This window comes from Nelumbo nucifera, chromosome 1, assembly GCF_055504915.1.
Source record: "Nelumbo nucifera cultivar China Antique chromosome 1, China Antique-T2T, whole genome shotgun sequence".
Classification (NCBI taxonomy): domain Eukaryota; kingdom Viridiplantae; phylum Streptophyta; class Magnoliopsida; order Proteales; family Nelumbonaceae; genus Nelumbo; species Nelumbo nucifera.
Genome location: NC_142649.1, coordinates 166,045,761 through 166,069,535, shown reverse-complemented (window position 1 = coordinate 166,069,535; position 23,775 = coordinate 166,045,761). Strand labels below are relative to the sequence as shown.

Below are 23,775 nucleotides of genomic sequence, written 5' to 3'. Positions count from 1 at the left end.
GAGAGGTTGATGGTGTGTTTGTGGGTGCAGGACTGTTTGTACCTTTGCCACTGGCCACATGGTGTTGTTGTGGAGACTTTATTATTGTATTGCCCAATCTACACATTTCTTTTTCTTCCATTCTTTTACTACCAAAAAGCCAAGAGGGGTTTCAAGTAAGGGACTAAGGGAGGGAGGGATACAACTTGTGACCACCTCTTCATGGCCAGTTAACTATGTACAATCATTGTCCTTGTCGTCATCGTTGGTGTCTACTCCTTAACTGGACTCTTTCCCGATGGTGACCTAACCAAGATTATTTCTAACTCATGGGTACATCTCCCGGCCCCTAACCCATGAGTGGAACTGGAATGAACAACACTTTTCACTGCATGGGTGGGTGAAGTGGGGGATTTATTTGATAATTAATATTGTCATTTCAATATGAAGTCAGAGGATCTCTATGACTCCACATATTTTACCTATCATCACTTTCACTTTTCACTTAAGATGACAAAAATCATTAATGTTCTCCATTTGAGCTATTACATGGATCATTTTCATGGATGCTTACCTGAAAACATTTCTAGCTTCCTTTCAACTTTTCATCTTTAATTTGCTTATTCAGTCTGTCATATGCTGCTAACCAAACAAGGAACACACCAATACAGAAATGTTTTAAATGATCCCAAAGCCTTATCTCATCCCTCTTATGTCTATAAAATTAATAAATAAATAAATGCACACAATAAATTAAAACAATGCTCAATTTAGATAGATACAAGGTTTTGCACTGTACACAATCGTATTTGTTCTATTCCTAAACTGAGCCTATGCTACATCCAATAGCATGAAGACCATTGTTTATACTTTAGATTGGTGGAACAATGGCCACCAACATAGCCAAACAAGTTAATTTCCTGGCCCTGCATACTGGGGCCAATTTATCTTCATCATCCCTTTGGGCTTTGGATCCCACTGCAACCACTAATTCACCATCATTTGGCATTCTTGACACTGTCTGGTGAGTTGGTGAATCTAACTTTTGGATGATGTTTTTTTTCTATTTCCATTTTTGGCCTCAATACCTCCATCTCTGATCATGGTGTTTCTTCTCTTATCATATCTACACTTGAAAGTTGAAACTGTACTCTATCCTCCCACCGTCAACAATTGGAAATGCCTGTTATGACCAAGCAGAAAACAACCTAATTAAATCATCTCATTACATTGTTGAGGTATTCAACACTCAAAACAAAAATCATACATGTATCTTAGGATGATATACATTATCATCATCATCATCTAGCCTTGTCCCAACCATCTTGGGATGATACGAAGTACCACAAAGAATCTGTTATTGGAGTCTGAACATGGATCTCAACTCAAGACATGATTCCTGCTGAAATGCATCATGGAATGTTCTGATATCTACAAGTTGTACATTTTACTTTGGCCCGGCCAGTCTTGTCCTATGAACAAGATGCAATGCAAATGGGTATATACTCAATCAAAGATAATGCTGAAAGTACTACTGACAGCTAGAAAGCCTAAGCAATGGCTTCAACCAAAATCGTGGTCTTCACTACTTGGAGATGTCAGTAAGTGGCAAATACAGTTCATACTTTTTTATTATCTTGCAAAAACTGGAGATTGACTGAATTACCAATTAAATGTAAATAGTGTCTTTCATCATAAGTAGAACTTCTCCTTCAAGATCTTATAAATGTATAACCATTGTTGCAAGTGATTGTTTTGCACTTTGCATCTTCCACTTACACAAATTATTAAAAGTAATTCATTTTTCCATCTATTGGCTCCTTCAACAGTTTTTACCTAATAGAAGAAAATAGACAAAAACACTTGAAACTCAAAAATTGGGGAAACAAGGCATGTAATGAATTCTTGAATTTGGGAGTAAGAGCCAATCTTTAGAAACTATAAATTTTAACAATCCTTGAGTAGCAATGTGAAATCATGCTTTACCAGTTTGCAAAAAGGTTGATAAATTTATGGGTGATAATAATTGGAAAATCTATAGTTTAGTTTGAACCTGGAGAATGAATTACTTAACCAAGCTACTTTGATTATTTAGAAAATTCAATCAGTAGGGCTTTACATAAACATCGTCACACAACCTCATGTTCTTTAGCCATCTAAACATCAATGCTGCATCAAAAATTTTCTAATTCCTCCTCTAGTAATATCTAGGGTTTTCTACCTTGAACCTAGTAAGCTGACTGTACGCTTGTTGACACCATTAATTGTATGGCTTGCTTGCTGATACTAAATTTTCTTTCTTAGCTAAGCTTATTTTGAAATTTCCAGATTCTAAATCACTCCTCTATGACCTCTGTAGTTCATTAAAACCGTGTCATTTGCAAGCAACAAGCACCACAGAGCCTTTAAAATATATTTTAAATTAACCCATCCATAACCAAGTACCAATGGATACTCTGTTACAAGGATTCACAGGTTAGTTAGACATTAAGCTCAGGTGGTTGATATTATGCCCATCTTCAATTACTAATAGCTGACTGAAACCCAAAATCCCTTGTTTATAATGAGATTGGGAAACATCATTAGATGGCCTCAAATGGAGGGAAATGGTCTGCGGTGACTAGAATATCTTCTAAATGAGGTCCAGAGAATTTTGCCAAGCTTGACAGTACGTAAAGAGAGAAAATGGATTCCTAGAGAAATAAATTCCACAGAGCATGTACTCTTCATTTTTTAATATAATACATAATCATTACTTTTCCTCAATGGGTGGAAGAAAGAAAATGGAACCACAGATCAGTTTGCAGAAAATAATTTTGCATTTCCTCCAGCTCTCAGAATACTCTAAATTAATGAATACAGATAAACATTATAAAGCCAAATAGAAGAGAAATATATGGATTATGAAATTATTCATCATATTTGTCCATGCCTTTCTTATTACTTTCCCTTCTTCTGACATCCTGCTCTCCTTTCCTTTTTCCAGTTAGTTTTGCAAAGCATTTCTTGTCCACTCTATCATTTGCATACTCAAATTTGTTGCTATATGCTATTTATTCTATAGCAAGATGGAGTTCATTCTATGATTACTTGGGTACTGCATCCTTTGCAAGATGGAGTCTATTCTGAGTGCAATACTAACATCAGAAATCCTCTAGTTCAATGATCCACCAGTCATTTTAACAACTAAAGTTTAGAAGGAAGAGTTTCTAGTCGAATCAATATATATATATATATATAAGCTGTGCAAAAGTATGCCATCCTGATAAAATAATAGAAAAAAAAAATGACAGTTACCTTTAATAAAAAGAGTTGGAGAGTAGGGGTTTGTTCTTAACATCATTCATGAAATGTATGAATAACAAAATTATCTGCTACTGACCTTAAAGTAAATCACCTATCTTACCACAGAGATCCAAATCTAAATGGCTCAAGTCTACAACTTCACCAATAAAAACAAACAAAGGATCATCGGACTCTGAGTTTTTAAAAGTTTCCATAGCACCAAAAAGTGGATTGCATCATTCTGCCTACGAAAGGCAGCCCAGACATTGGTTGAAAACCTTATTTATCTGCAAGTATACTTGTTATTCAGTACCTTCACTACAAGAAAAATGGTCAAAGCCAGTAGTCTCGGCTTAGGCCTTTAGACCGCCGCCCTTGATCTAAGGTGGCGGTCAGGCATCCACCCCCTAAGCCACTGTCGCCTTAGATCAGGACCGCCGGCTCAGATGAAAAAAACCACCGCCTTAGGTTTTGTCAAACATCGTTTGCATCTTTAAGTGGCGGTCTAATCCGCCGGCTTAGATCCTAGATGACTGCCGCCTTAGGTTTTGTCAAACATAAATTGCATCTTTTGATGGCGGCCTAAACCGCCGCTTTAGGTTTTGTCAAATGCCGCTTGGGTTTTTAAGTGCTGGTCTAAACCACCAGCTTAAATCTCATATGACCGCCGCCTTAGGTCTTATTTATGGCTAAACCGGCAGTTGGATGACCGCCAGCTTTGATATTTCTTTTTTTTATTATTTTTATACTAGGTTAATTGCATCATTTTTTTGTACCTACACTTTAATTCCAACATTCATCACTTTAATACATGTTTAATACAAATCTCATGACAATTGATATATTATAAACAATTTAAATAAAAAAATGCAATTTAAAGCAAAACCTATTAATTTACAAAATTAATTGCTATAATATCCAGAACAAATTGTTCAAATACAATATCCAATTGACATATAAAAAATACAAGGACTTCAGAAACATTCAATTTGTCAAATAATGTAGCACATCTTCCAATGCAAATCCACTTAAACCTGCAAATTACCTATGCAAAATATAATGCAATCCTTGATGGCCTCTTGGATTAAAAGAACAACTATAATATTAACATGCCAAAATGCCCCATGCAATCCTTCCAAATTTAGTGATGGCAATGCAAGCATTGAATATGGCAAGAAAAAACAACAAGAATGTTGTCCAGATGTAAACCCTGCAAAGAGAAATTATCTTAGTAAGATCAATATGGTATATAAAATTCTAAGAACTCAAGTATTGAATTATGAAGAAGTTGGAACACCAACAGCGGTTCCAACTATTCTATAGCGTCCATATGGGCGCATTAATGGTGCATCACTTATAATTGGAACATTGATCACGACCTCTGTCCATCCATAACCAAGTGGCACACCACCCACAATCTTCTGAGGATCTAAACTTGTAATGGTTGCTTTGGCAATGGATACAAATCCTCCTTGCATGAAAGTCAACAAATTACATTCTGTATTTTCTTGCAAATGTAATTGTCCTTGTCAACAAACACCTTACACTTTCTCATTTGTGTTTAAATCAAATGACACTTACTAAAAACACCCGTGATTCAATGTTGGAGCTAAATTGATGATAAAAGGGACTTTGAAAAGCATGTGCGGAGGAGTGTCTTCGCAATTGGGATGATTCACATCGATCCTTGCATAGAATTAATGAAACATATGTATCAAATAAATATTTATGCAATCAAGTATAAATTATTTAGATATATATATATATAAACAAGGGTGATACCTGTCTATTAAGCAATTGAGCTTCCATCACATCCATCCGTTCTCGCATAGATGCAATCTGTTCTTCCAGCTTTTGTGAATGCTCTTCGGCTGCTCTTTTACCTTCATTAGCAGCCCTCAAGGCATCTTCATGGCTCTGGCGTGGGCCCCTGAACCTGGATGGTGTTGGGCCTAAACCTAGACCACGCACTCGGCCACAACGTTCTTGGCCCATCACACGAGCATAGACATCATCGTGTCCTTGTTCACTGCCCTCATTTTGAGTGTCTTCCTCTTGAGACATGCAATTTTGCATTTCCTCCTTGGATATTATACAAAACTATTAGTAATTCAAAGCAACTTGTTAATTCATACCATTTAATACACTTGAATAAATATACCATTAAAGAACCAGATCTTGGATCTACAGGTGTTCCATCCTTTCTCTTGTGTGTTGCATAAAATACCTCCGCACGTGATACATCAGTTTCCCTCTCTATTTTCTGTTACCATGAAGACAATATGTAATTATTTTTAACACATACAACATGAATGAATGCAGAATGTATAATGAACAAATCAAATTTGTATATTACCAATTCCTCGCGTACTCTTGCAAAGCTCTTTGCTCCTGTTGTGTGATTGATTGTTTGTTTGGAGCGGTTAGGTTTGTTGGTTGTGGATCTTGCCTATATTAAAATACAAATAATTTACTTTTCACTCATTCAAATAAAACAAAAAAACAAAAATATTTAAATGTTTAAGATACTTACAGTCCCTTTTTCAGATCTCCAAAACTGTACCAAATTTCTCCATTGGTGTGCATCAACCCGACTTTCAAGCTGCTCAATTGATAGTGCATCTGCACTATCCGGATCAGGGTCATAATACTTTTTCTTCAAATTGGACTTCCAATCCCTCCACTTTTTACCCAATGACTATTATGTAATCTTTCGTGTCATCATTCACCTTGAATTTTTTCTATAACCAAAATAATAAACCAACCATCATGTTTGCATAAGAGAAACGTCTAAAAAATAAACAAAAAAATAATGAATTTAATACCTTGATAAGTTTCCATATTTCTTCCTTTGTCTCTATAGGAATTCCTCTCCAATCATCTATGTCTATGGGCAACTGATTTGGAATTCATGCAAGCCTACCCAAAAATCTAACTAAATCCTTTGTTTTTTCATCATTGAGTTAGTTGTATTCATTGAACCCAACTTCAATTTGTTCCCCTTCAAGCATGTTCCATATATCTATGGCCATAGTGGGGCCTCTTAACCTACGTGTTGTACGAGAAGACCCCTCTCCAACATGCCCACTAGAGGACTCCTCATGCCTTCCCAAGTTTGGTGACTGGGTTGGTGATGTAGTATCATCTACGTCAGGTGTTGACCCAGTATGAGCCATCGATTGACATGCATGTGCCCGTGTATCTTCTATATTGGGTGTGTTACTAGTGGTCGGGCGGGACCCTGATTTATTTGCTCATGATCATGTCCCCTTTTCTTTAAGTTTCTTCGATATATTCATTTTAACCTGTTACAAACCAATAGGGTACAGAGCTTCAAAACCCATAAATTCATCTTAACTCAAAATCCATTGTTCAAGATTCAAGGTTAGAAGAGGTCAGAAATCCAACCACGCCTAGCTAAACTGGTATTACTTGCACCATAACACATTTATAAGATCCATCAATAGTTCAAAACTCAAAATTGAAAATAAAAAATTAATAGTACTTATTCATACACATAAATTTGATGCAGCTAAAGACAATTTAGAAAAGAAGATTCCTACATTTTTCTTACTATAATATGATGCAGCTAACTACAAAATTTGACATTACCGTGAATATCAAGACCATACGGAAATTAATAGTACTTATGCATACACAGGAATGTGAATCGCTAGAAACATGTGAAGTGTATGGCTAACCCAATAACGAAAGTTTCGTAAGGGGACTGGAGCAGGCTACCATGAGACAAAAGATCTTCTTTCTAAAGAGATTCGATTCGGAACTATTATATGTCCAAGGTCCAATATTGAAATCATTTCAGAGGTTTTCCCTGACTTTGTCCGTGTCAACAAACAATTCGAAATACCTCGACTTTTTTAGAACAGGTCCGAGTCAAATAGCAATGATTCGAAGCACTTCTTTTTACACTATTTCGGAAACCCAAGGACTCAATCGTATGGATATGTAAAATACAGGATTTCCAATCCTAGCAGGAAAAGGAGAATAAGTAAAATTTGAATTAATAAGGATAAATCTTGCTAAAGCTGAATTGATAAGCAAAGAAATGGACTAAAAGTGAGCATTATGTAAAAAAAATAACAAATGAGTAGTTTATTGTTAAAGTGAGCATTATGTGGGTTCGAGTCTGTGGACGGCCACTTTGTGTGAAAAAAATGAGTACCAAAAGTTAGGACCATAACCAGTCTACCCCTCCCAAGACCTCAGATAGCTGGGACCAACATTGGGTGATTGCCTTTTTATGTATATTAGCACATTACAAAGATACCCCAGTCTAATATCTATCTTTCTTGTAGTATACTTGTAATATTATCATATTATCATATCCACATTCCTCAATAACAAATGAGTAGTTTATTGTTAAATAAAGGGTAAAAAGGATGGCTGTCAATCGTAATTGGGTTTAGGGCCAGATCCAATAATTCCAATTAATGATTGAGCTGGTTTTGGTTTGTTATTAAAGACCCAATAGGGTCTGGTTTGGGACTAGTCCTGCACGTTTACTTATTGGTTCAGAACTGATTCTACCCTGACCAAGATCAGACCCAGTCTATCAACAGCACTAGCAGCCAACTCAGAATTGGTTCAATAGGGCTCTATGTCTGGGCTTCTTTGGCCTGAGGCTTTATTTTTATGCTCCTGAGTTCACCATTGGAGCTTGGAGACAGGCACAGATGCTGTCATATCTATTTCAACAGATTTTTTTTGGTGGTTGGATGGATTTTAGCAGACACTGAATATTTCTGCAAAGGCTCCTTTTAGTCTTTCTTGTTAGTTAGTAAAAATGGGCTCCAGGAGGAAGTTTTCTGTCTTTTCTGCCTAAGTCTAGGGTAAAGAAACCATCAGTGGCTAGGTGTATCATAGCACAAGAATGTATCTTAGTGCCAAAGGAAGAGTCAAGATACTGCAAGACCTGTCCAAGAAGTTCAAGCACTAAGACAGTCTGGAATGTAAGCAAATATGTTGCACGTACAGCATGTCTTTTTGTTTGTTTTTTCCTTTTTTTTTTTTGTGGGGGGGGGGGGGCACATATGACAAACATGCAACAAAACTTCTCAAAGATGTATGTTTTCTTATTATTGTATTATGCCAACAGTTTATTCTTCTGCATTGGATGATCAAACCTGACAGTTGAAATCTTCCAACCATGTAAATATAGCCATAGCAGTTTGATGCCAATCCATGCTTCTAAAGATTTGTTTTTTTTTTTAATTATACACACACATTCTGATCAGATTTGCCTTAGTAAGACACTTATATAAAGCTGCTGCCCACAATAGAGCATTAACTGTTGAGAGGTAGAGTGGGTTCCAATTTCCGAATCCTGGAAGCAAGAACTGAGGGGCCATTTATTAACTTTTATATAATTTCTTTAAAAAAATCTCTATTTTTAAATGACTATTTATATCAATCTATTATGATGCCAACTGACGTGTTCTCTGGCTGGTTGTATGGATGTGTCAGAATTTCAAGCTTGAGTTCTCTTTAGCATTATTAGAGTAAAAGAAAACAAGCCAATTTCAAAGTTAAAATGATGCTAACCAGAACAATAGGAAATTCTTTTGATCTCAAAAGACTTTCTATTCAAGGTAGAAATCAGTGGGTTGGGTCACTGAGATTACTCACAGCCAATGACCCAGTAATTGAGATGGTCACTTGGCATTTTAGGTATAAGGGGCCATTTATTAACAGATGAAATGGCTGAACTGAAACAATAAATAATCAATCCAATTCCAGCCATAGTCATTAAGGAAACAATAAGTCCATTATTTCCACATCAGCTTGTTCTCTTTTGCTTCTCAACCCCATGAGAATTTTAAGGCTTTTTATTTTAAAAAATAAAGAAAATCAGAAAGGTTTACTTAAAACATTCAGTTTCCTTAATTTTTATTAGGAAACTGAATACAATCACTCCCTAAGGCAGGGTATGATTCAATTCAGATCTCCTACCCACAGGATACTACAGCTGTACATTGGGAACATCTTGAGTATAGTCATAAGCTGGTAAGAGGAGCCACCTTAAGTATAGAAAATAGTTCTTGGAATGGCAGACTTGGCTGGGCAGAGGAACTCCATCTGGAGGTAGGAAATTCTTCCGTAAGAGATTCAAACTGTCAGAGAGGTCTCCTTGGTTGTAACTCTCAAAGGAGTAAGAGCTAGCTCTATATCTGAGCTGAATATCTGAAGGGATAAACTGGACTTGGTCCTGAGATTTCATGTATAAGCTTGTATTGTATTCTGTCACTGCTTGTGGTGTTTTGATCATGTTTACATGTAATGTAGTAGTAAAAGGGGCCAGTGCTTGATACAATGGTAAAATTTCATACTGAAAAACATGGAGAAGCAGATTTGGATCTAATAGAAGCCACTTCGGCAAAAAATGCCAAGGATTTGGTCCTATCTGGTCGACCCCTCCTAAGACCCCGGATAGCTAGGACCAAAGTGGAATTTAAAACCTGAGTTCTAGATTACTAAATTATATCATGAGAGTCTGTCTATGGGCTCAAATCTTGAATTTCCTAGTCTTTATTGGGGGACCTACTCACTGCTGCTTCTGCTCCTGGATGGGTTTTTTCAGAGGCTGCTTTGACATGTCATCATCATCATCCTTGCCTTATCCCAAGTTCCCAACCATATGGAGTCAGCTACATGAATCTTGTTTTTCCATACAGGGGATGGGACAAATTTTATTTTGTTTATTTATTTTTTTTCAACACGAAACTACAAAATTTATTCAGATGTAAATGCAGAGACCATAATTTAATAATGAACATGGCACTGAATAGAGTGAAATAATGGAATATACATCATACAATGAGCTGACCCAGAAGGTTGGAAGAAGGCTTTGTTGAGTTCAGTTGAATTTAGTTTAGTACATGGAAAGGTGGGAGGGATTACTATTACTTGGTTTATGCATTTTGTAATGTTTTGAACTGGTTTGTTGTTGAAGAATTTTGCTATTCTTACTTTTGGAATATGCTATTTGTAGATTTTCCTAGAGATTCTTTGAAATTGTTTATTTTTTGGGGTAATATAGTTTGAGTTGTGTGTGTAGATTAAGGAGAACAATTCTTCATGGTTGGTCAGGGGTACCGTATGGTAATGGTAGATGAAAAGTACTGGCATCCAGTGCCTGATGAGTAGCATACAACTAGAAGGTTTAACAGTCTCCTGTGAAGCTAAAGGCACATCTGCATATTATTCTCAAATTCAGCATCCAAAAACTTAAATTTCTTATTTTTATTATGGCTTCACCACAATGTTGTCTGCTGTCTACCATCAGGGATTGCAATCAGAACTATGAATTTTGAAGGGCTCAACAGAGGAACATCACATCTGAAATAGCTCTCCCTCTCTAACTCTCTTAAACAGCACATTATGCCACATGCTAACAGACAAAGATGAGGAGTTAATTTCAAGAAAAAGTAACAGAATCAACCTTAAAGACAAGGGAATGAATCAAGATGGATCAGTAGACAGTGAGTTTCTAATATGTTTATTATGTTAATTATTTTGTAACAACAAGGAAGCTATATCCCTTATACCTGGATACACCTTTTATATACATAGCCTAAAGGAAAAGGACTAACATACCCCTGATACAACCCAACCCTTAATGTAGGAGGGTAGGATCACAGTCTAATCACCAAAAGTCAAGAACAAAGTACATTACAAAGATAGCAGCTTACAAGCTACCTAGGAGAATAGACTCCACAATACAAAGAGATTATTCACCCCTTCTCTAAGCTGTATGCTACATCCAGGGAAAGTAATCAGCATGCCAACAAAAGCAGATTCCACAGAATCAAATTCAAATTAATGTAATTTCTGTAAGATAATTATAGTTCCACTGAACCAAAGATAGCTCAGTTCGAGGGGGAAAGAAGACAGAGTACAGAGGAGCAACCGGAACTCATTAGAAGCAGACAGCGCTAGCGATCAAAGGGGAGGAGGAAAGTCAGACAAAACAAATAAGACGGCGACAGTAGCTTGCTAGGACCAGACAAACATCGCTAAGTTCCAGAGTTAGGAAGTGAGCTCGGCGTTGAAGCAAGACAACGACAGGAGCTCTGCCTAGTTCAGATAAATCAAGGTTTGAGGGAGGGTCTAGTGCGGTGCCAGACAAAGAAGTGGATTTTGAGTGTGGGAAAGGGTCGGCTGCGGACAAGACAGTCCAGATCAAGGGTGAGGTACACATCACTGAAACCTCCGATGCTTTAACTGGGATTTGGGTCTGAGAAGGGGCCTTGGGGATGCTGAAGCAACCATGTTTCAGCCTTAATTCAGACCTTGGGTGGGGTGATCTTGGACCTAGGGAGAAGGGATAGTAGACTTTGGACTCTGACCCCTGATGGTGAGTTTTCTTGTGATTTTTTGTAGGGGGAGATGTACAAATTTTTCTTCTTCTGATCTTCTTGGAAATAGGACAAAGTTCATAGAAGAGACTATTACCTGCCACACTAAGCCAGCCTGTCTTGGATCTGTGGAAAGCTCAGATGGAGGTAACTAGAGACAAATTTTAACCTCTCATAATTTCTTTGAAATAATTGATACTCATTCCCATTTTTCTATGTGAAGCTATGAAAAGATGATGCATTAATGTGTTTAATCATCGATCTAGGCTATAATCAACAAAAAAAATTGTACAACCTCTTATTTGGTTCTTTTCTCTCCATTAGGGTCATTGAGAACAACTGAATCTTTACCTTATTTAGATCAAGTGACGACCATGAAGTCCTATTCACATGAGAATCCAACTATCAATGATACTTACCATGAGAAAGAGTATACTGAATTCATTGAGTAGAAGTTCAAGACTGCTATCAGCCTTGAACCCTAATAGATTTTAGGTTCGAAAATAAAAGAAAAGTGTAGAGAAGAGAAGAGAAAGAGAAGAGAGAACTGTAGAACACAAAGGGTTGAAAGGAGGGACAAAATCTGAATGTTCTGCCGCCACCACTTCTATTTAGTATTTATAGGCTATGCTCATTACATGGAAAGGACAGATCTGCCCTTAGTATTTACATAACAAATAGAACAAAATAAAACTGAAATAACCAACTGACCACTAGCTAACCCTAGGATGACTAGAACACGTTCTACCCTACGAACACAGTGGGACCATAGCTGTGGGGCCCACATCAGTGTTCTCTACACTCCCCCTCAAGTTGGGAATAAATGTTTATCATTCCCAACTTGGATAGATCCGCCTCTAGCTTCTTCCTTAGTACAGCTTTGGTGAGGATATCTGCTAGCTGCATGTTGGGTGTGATGTACGGGAGACACACTTCTTATGATGAGACCCTCTCTCGTACAAAATGTCGATCAACTTCAATACAACACCAGGGGCTTCTCATACTCAATACCCAACTCCTCAAGTAGTGATCTCAGCCATAGAATTTCAGCCACTCCGTTAGCCATTGACCTGTATTCAGCTTCAGCACTAGATCGGGAGACAACACTCTGTTTTTTACTCCTCCAAGAGACAAAGTTACCTCCCACAAGGGCACAATATCCAGAGGTAGACCTTCTGTCATCAACACTCCCAGCCCAATCGGCATCCGTATAGACCTCCACCTTCATGTGGTCATTATTCTTGAACAGTATACCTCTACCCGGGCATCTCTTCAAGTATGCTAATATTCTTTCTGCTGCAAGGTGTGTGGTTCTAGGAGAATGCATGTACTGGCTGACAACACTAACTGCATAACTGATATCTGGCCGAGTGAGGCAAAGATATAAGAGCTTTCCCACTAATCGCTGGAACATAACTTTGTCTTCAAGAGGCTCCCCACTCTCTGCACTAATCCTGTGGTTCTGTTCAATGGGTGTATCCGCAGGCTTGACACCTAACTTTCCAGTTTCCGCCAACAGATCTAGAACATATTTCCTCTGAGAGACAAAGATCCCCTGTTTAGATCTAGCAACCTCAATACCCAAAAAATACAGTAGTGCACCAAGATCTTTCACCTCAAACTCTTGATGAAGGAGCTGTTTGAGGGACTCAATCTCATGGCTATCATTTCCTGTCACCACAATATCATCAACATATACTGCAAGTAGTGTCAAAGAGGAATCCACCCTCTTGATGAATAGTGTATGATCTGACTGGGCCTGTACATAACCGAACTTCCCAAGGGCTAGTCTGAATCTATCAAACCAAGCTCTAGGTGACTGCTTCAAACCATACAATGCCTTATTGAGCCGGCAAACCTTCTTACCTGTCTCTGTATCATAGAATCCAGGAGGCAACCGCATGTAAACCTCTTCCTGCAGGTCTCCATTCAGAAAAGCATTTTTAACGTCCATTTGATACAAAGGCCAAGTGTGGCTTGCTGCAAGAGATAATAGAACTCGAATGGTGGTCATCTTGGCTACCGGGGCAAAGGTCTCCAAGTAATCTATACCATAAGTCTGGGTGAACCCTTTTGCAACTAGTCGAGCTTTTTACCTCTCAATGGAGCCATCCGCATTGTGCTTCACAATAAATACCCATCTGCATCCAACTGGTTTCTTTCCTTTGGGCAGATCAACTAGCTCCCAGGTATTATTTTTCAACAGGGCATCCATTTCAACTTGCATTGCACCTTTCCACTCTGGGACTGATAGGGATTCTTGCATTGTTCTTGGAATAGGGACATTGGCAACGAAAGTAAGATAGGACCTGTAAGAGGGAGATAGGCGATCATAGGATAAAAACTGGGAAATGCAGTGGGCTGTAGATGTGGTGAAATGTCGTTTCCCTTTACGGACGGCAATGGAAAGGTCAAGGTCGTCTGCAGGAGGTGAAGTGGCAACAGTGGAAGGAGTCTCTGTGGGCCCTGGGACTGTAATACCTGGACTTGGAGCCGCATAAGAGGTTGGAGCTAGCCTGGACTGTTGATGACCGGAATCAACCTGCCTGCATCGCCTGTGATAGACTCTCAACTCCTGATCCCTCTGACCACCCTCACTATTGCACCCCTCATCACCCAATGGAATAGGTAAGGGAACAGCCCCAAAAGTATTAACTCTACCCTCACTACGCTCCCCCTGAAGAAAAGGACCCAAATCCCCACTCTCACTGCTCTCCCCCTGGGGAGAAACCCGAGAATAGTAGGGTGTCTCCTCAAAGAAAGTGACATCCATGGAGACAAACTTCTTCCCTGAGACAGGATCATAGCAGCAATAACCCTTTTGAGTTTGTGCATAACCAAGAAAGATGCATTTGGAAGCCTTTGGTTCGAACTTGGAGTGATGGGGTCCGAGAAGCTGAACAAAACAGGTACAACCAAATGTTTTAAGGGGAACAGTAAACAACTCCTCATTTGGGTATAGAAGGGAAAAAGGAGATTTCATATCAAGAGCCCGGGAATGAACCCTATCAATAAGATATACCGCCGTGAGGATAGCATCACCCCAGAAGCGAATCGGGACATTGGAGGTAAACATAATACTTCTAGCCACCTCCAAGATATGCCTATTCTTCCTTTCTGCAACCCCATTCTGCTGAGGTGTATGAGGGCACGTGCTCTGGTGGATAACCCCATGATTAAGAAGGTAAGATGCCAATGGCTTAGCAAAGTATTCCTTTGCATTATCAGATCTAAAAACTTTGATCTTGGCATCAAACTGGGTTAGGATCATTTGGTGGAAGTTTTGGGTCAGGGCGGGAACCTCATCTCGTGAACGCATAAAATAAACCCAAGAAAACCGAGTATGGTCATCAACAAATAACAAAAAATATCTGTACCCACCCATAGAAAGGATGTGATAATGGCCCCCAAACATCAGTATGCACATTATCAAAAGAACTATTACTCCTTTTATTACTCAATGAATAACATTTTCTACAATGCTTAGCAAACTCGCAACTTTTGACATTTCAACTGGGACAACTCAACAGACTCAAACAAAGTAGGAAACAAACTCTTTAAGGATCGGAAAGACAAATGACCCAATCGGTTATGCCAAAGCATAACCGGACTCACAATCTGAGAAACAAGTGACTTCTTATCCATTAACTCTTCCCGACGAGAACTCTCCCCGAGCAGATAGATCCCATTCATCTCACAGCCAATCCCAATCACCTTCTTCATCTCCAAGTCCTGAAAAAACACATCGGTCAGGGAAGAAAGTTACTGAGCAGTTCATATGTTGTTTGGTAATACTACTGACTGAAAGAAGGTTAGTATCAAGCTTAGGAACATGCAAGACAGAGGACAAGGAGATAGTATCCGATAGCTTGATGTCACCCTTGCCAGAAATGGGGACAAGAGAACCATCAGCAATAGATACTTTATCCCTACCAGAAGACAAATGATAAGTGATAAACAATGAAGGTAAGCTAGTCATATGGTCGGATGCACCTGAATCTATTACCCAACAGGGTGCAGTAGTACCTGGAGCTGAGACATGGTAGGCTGAGGCTCGTGTACCTGAATGTGCGAAAGCAGATGTGGCAGGGGCTGATGGTGACTGCGGTGGCATGGTAGCTGAGTTCCCAACTTCCTTTTCCAACTGTATTAAAGCAGCCCGAACTGCAGCTAAGGTCTCTAAAGGTGTGCCTCTTGTGCCAGACGAGGATGTTGAATCAGTGTTCACGGCCACATGAGCATTACCCTTCTTGCTTCTCAACTTTGTTGGGACCAAATGAGGATGTAGTTTCCAACATGTTTCTTTTGTGTGTTTGGGTTTCTTACAATGCTCACATACCACATCTCTTTTATCTTCCTTCTTCCTGTCCCTTTCTGAATCACCTCCTGATTTGGGTTTAATAGCTACAAGGGCTGGTGTAAGAGGCTGAGGTTGCATCATGACTTTCCTCCTGGTCTCTTCACTATGCACTAAGGAGTATGCCTGGGAGAGAGTCACACTATCTCTAGTCAATATCTGTTGCCGCACAATATCATACTCTGAATTAGGACCTGCCAGAAACTCAAACACCCTATTTGTCTCGATTTGCTTTCTATGGGTCTGTGCATCTTTGGGACTCTCCCACTCAAGAGTCTCTAAGTGATCAATCTCATGCTACAGGGACTTCAAGGTAGAGAAGTAGACCGAAACCGATTTCTCTCCTTGTTTAAGAGTGTTCACTTCACATTTCAATTCATAAGCTCTGGCAACATTAAGGGGTTGGGAATAAGTTTCTTTCATAACATCCCATATCTCCTTGGCTGTCTTTGCCCACAGGTAATTTCGGTTGATATGAGACTGCATAGAATTACACAGCCATGTCATAACCAAGTAGTTTTCTTGGACCCACTTGGTATACATGGGGTCTCCCTTGGAAGGTTCTTTCACATCTCCCAAGAGATACCCTAATTTACCCCTTCCCCCAATAGCCATCATGGCTGATTGGGCCCATTCCAAATAGTTTGATCCATCAAATCTTACGGTTGTAATCTGAAAACCCGTCTCAGAAACACTACCTGAACTGTTGTTCCCAAAACTGCCTTCTGCCTGATTTTTAAACTCCATTTCGTTCAAGAACCAGTAGTCTCAAAAAATTAGGGTTACTACAGTCGAAGAACAACACTTGGACTATCAATCACAATCAAAAATCAGTATAGAACTAATCTGTATTCACGGTATATGTGCATGAAACCAGTATAAGTCTGATCTGAAACCAATTAGCAAACACAACAGCACAGTCCGTACAGTTCTCACCCCTTAAAAGATCTGATATGCTGAACCAGAATTAGGGTTTTGATCAATCCTTAAAAAAAATTCTCAGCCGCACATTCCAAGCAATACCGTACAGATAAGACTTGTAGTAGGGTTAATATGAAACCCTAAACTGATCAATGCTGAGAAAAAAAAAAACTTAAGAAGAGCTTCACAGGTAGATCACAAGGCTTGGCCCAGCAGTAGGGTTTGCAGCAAGATTAGTAGGGTTTGCCGCAAGATCAATATCAAGCCCTAGAGAATAGAAAGAAGAAGACCCTAGAATGGTTCGGCCGCCCTTTCTAGATAGGTCCAACCTATCTTCTCCGATAGTACTTCTCCTAGAAAATAAAACAACTTACAAGAGAATGTTGTTCGCTACCTTCCAAGGTTACCCGAACCCTAGCCTTCTCTGATTCTTCCTAATCACCAACACTTTGCAACCGTGGCAAGTCTTCAACAGTTGCTAAACCCTCTAGCGATCTCCAAGAATCAGTCAACGAACTCTACTTTCTCAGCTTCCAGCCCTAGATGGTTCTCATGTGGTCGGCTGGACTAGACTCACATGAGAAACCCTAACCTTGCTCTGATATCAAGTAGAAGTTCAAGACTGCTATCAGCCTTGAACCCTAATAGATTTCAGGTTCGAAAATAGAAGGAAAGTGTAGAGAAGAGAGAACTGTAGAAGACAAAGGGTTGAAAGGAGGGACAGAATCTGAATGTTCTGCCGCCGTCACTTCTATTTAGTATTTATAGGTTATGCTCATTACATGGAAAGGACAGATCTGCCCTTAGTATTTACATAACAAATAGAACAAAATAAAACTGAAATAAATAACAACTGAAATAACCAACTAACCACCAGCTAACCCTAGGATGACTAGAACACATTCTACCCTACAAACACAGTGGGACCATAGCTGTGGGGCCCACATCAGTGTTCTCTACACATTGCCCTTGCTAAGCCAAAACGCTTCTGAACAAGTTGAAATATTTCCTTCTGAACATTCTATGGGCAATGATACTCATGTCATTGATGGTGCTCCCTCAATGGAAACTGGGACCAGTAAACTCCTGAATGCTAGTTCTGATTGTTCAGCTTCTAGTATTAACACTCTTGTGAAGGGGCCTGAACATGTGGAGTTGCAAGAACCACTTGAATTTGAGCAGTACTTTCATGAGGGGTACTGTAAAGTAAAAGAGCTTGATGAATGCCGTGATTGCACTAACAATCACTGAGAGCAGCAGCAGCCACTGTGAGAGGGAGAAACCTGAGGAGGAAGGGGAGAATGATGACATGCTTGGGTGTGTTTTTGCTTCAGTAAGGTAATGATTTCAAATATATGTATATGACTTGCTTGTACATGGTTTAATTGTGCATGGACACGGCAGTTGTGATGGACCCTGAAAACAGAGGTTTTGCTCAATCCTGTTTCTGGATGTATCTACTGGATATGGCTCTGTCCTTTGCACATTGTATTGCTATCTGCAGGAATCAAATGCTTAGGTTTACTGTATTTTGACATGTTAACGTTCTTGATTGTAGTTACTAACTTGACTTTCTATTTTCTGCAATGTAGGTTGATATGTACCTGTCTGTCCCAAGTCCAAGAAACAGCTTCAATCATGCTACCTACCCATCATTAACATTCAAAAATCTTGTGGGAAGATCTGGATGTCTTTTCAATATGGAGGTTCAGTGTTCAGATGAGGATTATGCCAAAACTCCATTGAAGGAGAATGCAAATTTTCAACTCCTGACTGGTTGGGTAGCTGGTTCTGTGAATCCTGAGAAGAGAGTGCATTCAACACAAAATGACTCGTGTTCTCTCTGTGATGTACATGTTGTAGATGAAAATTCATTATTCATGTGTGTGTTGGGGGGGGGTAGCTTTTACGCATGGGGAAGTTTGAACTCTTGGTACAGGTAGAATTGGGTTTGTTTCCCTGTCTTGAACTTTCTATCAAATTTGCTTTGTACAGATGATTTTAGGGTGAACAAGTTCTTTCTCCAATTTGTGTAACAAAATTGTATTCTTCAATGAAAAAAGGATAAATGGTTCTTTATGTTCTATGAATAGGCCAGCTTCTTGTAGAGGTGAACATTTCTGTATAAAGACTCACCAGATCCTTTTATTTTTGTCTTGATTCTTGTAAGATTAAGATGTTCTGATAAATGTTCAGCAGTTCATCGGTTGAAGTTATTGGTTTCTCCTGGGATAGAATGTACCATTACTCATTTTACCACCCTACTAAGTACTAACCTAAGGAGGTGGACTATATAAAGACCAAACATCTTTTATCTAACGTCTGATTCCATCCTTTCTTCAATAACCAACTTCAGAATAAGAATTAGTTTTAATAGTTACTTTTAAACAAACCCATTCCCAATCAAGAACAAATGCACCAAACCAATTGATTATTTGATTTCATCCTATATGCATATATTGGTGGATGACCCCAAACACATTCCCTTTCCTTTTTCTTAGATAAAGAAAAATTTTTAATGATGAGATTCTATGGAAATTTTAAGAAAGAATCTTACCCACTAATTCATTACAAGCAAACATTTTGAAAGAAAGCCTACAAAGGCATGTAGGAGAGTTCATATAATGGCTCAATAAGAAGCTTTAGACACAGGGTTGGGGTCATCTTCTATAACCTACAGTATTAAATTCTATAAGAATCCATCTGTTTGGACATCTATACTCACTAGATTCTTGCAAATCTCATTCAAAAAGTATTCAAGACACCAAAGAGCCCTATACAGGCGACAGGATTGCTTAGCTACTGTTTGAGTACCCATAAGAAGGGCCTACTGTTTTTCTCTCATGGAGATCAGATCTACTCTAGGGCTACCATTAGCTAAAATATATCCTCGCCTTGAGTAGAACCCTTGAACACCAACTGATTTCTGAAGTCTGTTTTATATTGCCATCAACCTAAAGTTCATATCATCCATCGATCAGGAGTTCTGTCTCTGAAGGAATGGACCATTTTGAAGGTTTACAGTGGAAACTTAAAAAATAGTAGCAACTGGAAAGTTAAAAAAAAAAGAACCCCAAATCTGTTTTGTCACAATCTACAAACCTTATACAAAAAAGGCAAATAAAAGCATAAAGCCTGTAGAGAGTGAGATGGAGAAATATTTATCGAACTACTCATGCATCCAATTCTTTTACAATGGAATATGTAGAATCAACCCTATTCATCCTCCATGGAAAAATTTAAACACTGATTCGATCAAACTGCATTTGTATTTCTAATCTACCCCAACCTTAATTTCTCTGACAGCAAAGTGCATTGCTCTGTGTGTATTGCGAGTGATGCCCCCTATGAACTAACTATGTCTCACTGATACAACAATACTGTCACAAACTGACACAGGTGAGAAGTGTCAAATTGACCATAATTAATCTAACCAATTGGATTTATGAACAGGGAACACATCTAACTGGTATAGATTATTACTACTATAAACCTTTATGCAATAGCAAACATTAATTCTATCAGATAAAGTAAAGGATGCCTTGTGATTGTTTCTCCTGCGTACTCATAAACAAGTAGACATGTATATGCAAAAATATTTATCTTTTAATTTGCAACCTACTAGGAACTCATAAACAAGTAAATAAAAAAGCTGCATGCTAAGGTACCACACCAGAATTCATGTCATGTCAGATTCTGATACATATGCATGATATGGTCACTGCTTAGTCCATTTTTTTTTTTTGTTTTAATTGGTAAAAAAACAATATGAACTTTCTTGCTGAGAAGTAAGAGGTCTACGAGAGAAAGTGAAACCAAGCTTGCTAGCCTGATCGACATGGCCCAACTTAAAGCTGAAGCTAGCATATCCCCAAAAGAAATACAGATCAGCTCTATTGGCTCCTTGCTAGATAGGAAACATGCTAAAGAGTTGGTTAGATTACCTCTGAATTCAGCAGAACAAGGTGTTCTTGCTGGAACTGGAAGCAAATGATCTAGCTTTCCTTCCATATGGAATGTAGGTCGTCCTAATCCCTCGTCCCTCATCGATCCACCTTTTTTCTATTACAACATGGGATTCTCCATCTATTCCACTGATGCAGTCAATCTGAACCTTTGTAACAGAGATAACAATTTATCTCAAATGGAGTTTCCAATTATAAGATCTGAGGACCAACGTAAATTACCAAGACCTTGATCTTGTGTATAGATAACAGCCAATCTTCCTAATGGCACGTACACAGTACTGTTAGTCCATGACATCATGAAAGGACAATCTTCTGAAGAGATTCACCTCTAGTTAAGTAATGATTCCACTGGAGTCTACAAAGAATGGGCCTTCAAGCCCTCAAGTGTATATCATCTTTAGCTACACCATGGATCCTGTGGAGGAATTGTACCGTGCTTTGTAAAGTAAGGAACTTCTCCTACCCGGCCGGGACTATTCTAACTGAAAGTGCGTGTATTTTTCATGAGCAACACTATCGATGATAAGAGATAAGAAGGTAGACCTCCTAAACCTTAAAAGGCCAGAATAAGAATAGGTAAGAAGTATCTAAAATGAGAATGGGAATTGGAATCAGAATGGTCTATTCCCATATTCCCATAATTTGTTTGGTTCAGACAGGAACGAGAATGGGAATTAAAACCAGTAGGAATGGGATTTCATTTTCAAGGGAGAAGGATGGGGAATAACCATTCCCTCAAATGGGGAAATGCCACTCCACCCACCAGGAATGAATGAATGAGAATAAGATTCCTATCATTCTTTCTGCCCAATCAAACATATTCCCGCAAACCAAACGGGGCCTGAGATGCCTTCGCCAATAAAGTTGATAATACCTGTGAAACTCAATAACAGCATAGAAAGATGCTTTGTTTTTCTGATCCTCATGTAAAAGTAACAACGATGATAAATGTTGTGGAATAATGTGGAAGTAAAACCTCATCTTCCTCACATGAACTGCCGTAGGACTATGGGATGCAATAACTGGAAACTCTCCGTCTTCAAATTCTATGCCTCCCCTTGCAATAACTGCAAGCTTTTGAGTTTTGACAATCTCCTATTTCTCATCTTCCCATTTGCAAGAATATGCACATGCCCAATTTGCAAAATACCTAAAATATGAACAAACTAGTTGGGACCATGTAATGCACGGGGTTTGTTAATTGAAATTGAAGCAGAATCACCTCTCTACACTTTCAACTGAGCCAACCCGATCTAAGTCCAAAATCATCATTTTTTGGTTATGACATTATTAATTAGTTAACCAACAAAAATAAATATATATTTTAAATAGTAATTAAATGAAATTTTCAATTATAACTTTTTTTAGCAAAAAGTAAAAGAAAGACTTAAACTTCCCCTGATATCTCACCTGGATATTGAAACATTCCCTGATTTTTTAAAATAGACTTATACCTCCCTGTCAAGTGACATCAGCAGACAAAAACCCCACCTGTTAACTTTCCATTCATATCTGTTAGCATGTGACAGTTTGTGTGGTTTAAGCTTTCTGAAAATCCCAATTTTGCCCTCTATTACTTTCTTGCTTGGTTTGTTATGTCTTATAACAAGAATCTTCCCTCACTGAGAAAAGGTAAGCTTGAAAAGATATCGGTCGCCAAGGTCCGGCAGCTTTGTATAGTGGAGTGGATAATGTAGGTTCCAGTCTGATCTTTTTTGTTTGGGACTTTATGTAATTTGAGTTTGGATAGGTTCTTCGGTATCAAAGACTGCTCAAAACCACAAATACAGTAGAAGAAGTATGGACCAACAGAAAAAACAATATACATCCTAAACTATATACAACAGGACAAGAGATGGATAAAAGAAAAGACTCACCATGTCAACAGAAAAAGGTCGGTCTAATTTGTTATGACCAAGAAATCGGCCATTGATAATATCTTCAATACCAAGATACAAAACGGTGGATGATAGTTGCCTAGCAAAATTAATTCAATTAGTGAAATGTTTATCTGGAGGCTTATAAACTAACCTGTCGAGGGACACCAACACAAGCAATTGTCCAATAGGTTTCTGTCCGTGTTAATTTAACATGTTTGAAAATTTAAAGAATATTTAAGGGTAAACGAGTCCTTTTATTAATTCTGTTAGATATAATATCGTGTCTCTCTAACAGGGAAGGTATAAGTCCTTGTAGAAAATAAAGGGGAAGTTTTAGTATTTATAAGAAACTTTAGGGGAGGTTTAAGTCCTTTACCCCCCAAAAAGTAACAAACTAAGGCAAGATGGATTCATAGGGGTGCAATTTGGGTGGGGGCTCAGCCCGAAATTTTATATGGGCTGGACTTGGATTTTTGGTCCTCAAGCCCAAGAAATTGGGCTCTTTTATTTTCAGGTCATGCCCGGGCGTAGCCCTTAGGAAACCCAAGCCCAGCCCAACTACACACGCACACATATAGCAAGACGGTCCACATCGCCTTGCTTCTCCTTGCTCCATTACCCTAACCTTGCATTCTCCTCGACTATCTCTCCTCTCCCCCTTCTCACCACTCCCAATTTTCCATCTTAACACCCTCTCTCTTCAATCCTCTCTCTTCCCATTGGGTCCCCCCCCCCTACAAGTCATTCTCTCACTTTCTATAACAACCTAACTTCTCTTCTCTTCTTAATTATCCCAATATATGTTTTATCCTTTCCTTCACTTCTATCTCTAATTCTCCTCTATTCTCTCTATTTTTCCGTAAAAACAGGGCCACAATTTAATAATATTTGGTTTTCCAAATCAAACAATATTTATATCTAGAGACATGATTTCAAGCAAATTAAAGAAAAAGGAATAAGGGGAATTTGATGTTTCCTATATATTTATGGCATCTTCCATTATTGTTAAA

At 38.6% G+C, this 23,775-nt stretch overlaps 1 protein-coding gene across 10 annotated transcripts; it reads right to left on the bottom strand.

Moving 5' to 3' along the window:
- Positions 1-662: 662 nt before the first annotated feature.
- LOC104613261 (uncharacterized) lies at positions 663-22,141 on the bottom strand. Of its 10 annotated transcripts, XR_016080561.1 has the most exons (9): positions 20,862-22,139; positions 6,090-6,569; positions 5,798-6,005; positions 5,621-5,713; positions 5,426-5,527; positions 5,047-5,346; positions 4,846-4,950; positions 4,644-4,732; positions 4,138-4,474 (listed from the first exon to the last, which is right to left on the bottom strand). XR_016080561.1 is itself a non-coding variant. In XM_088895102.1 (8 exons), exons 5-8 carry the CDS (start codon positions 5,426-5,428, stop codon positions 4,406-4,408), a joined length of 477 nt encoding a protein of 158 aa, XP_088751228.1. In that variant the 5' UTR covers positions 5,429-5,527; positions 5,621-5,713; positions 5,798-6,005; positions 6,090-6,569; positions 20,862-22,138; the 3' UTR covers positions 4,138-4,405. The 10 variants fall into 10 exon arrangements, 5 of the variants coding, with proteins under 5 accessions (XP_088751232.1, XP_088751228.1, XP_088751229.1 ...); XR_016080560.1 differs by having other exon boundaries at positions 4,644-4,950; XR_016080559.1 differs by having other exon boundaries at positions 4,138-4,732; positions 20,862-22,138.
- Positions 22,142-23,775: the final 1,634 nt, after the last annotated feature.

Coding starts and splice junctions, on each gene's coding strand:
- LOC104613261 (XM_088895102.1), bottom strand. Junction 4,951..5,046: donor CTCAATTGCTTAATAGACAG/GTATCACCCTTG, acceptor ATTCTATGCAAG/GATCGATGTGAATCATCCCA. Junction 4,475..4,845: donor TTGAATCACGGGTGTTTTTA/GTAAGTGTCATT, acceptor TTCTCTTTGCAG/GGTTTACATCTGGACAACAT.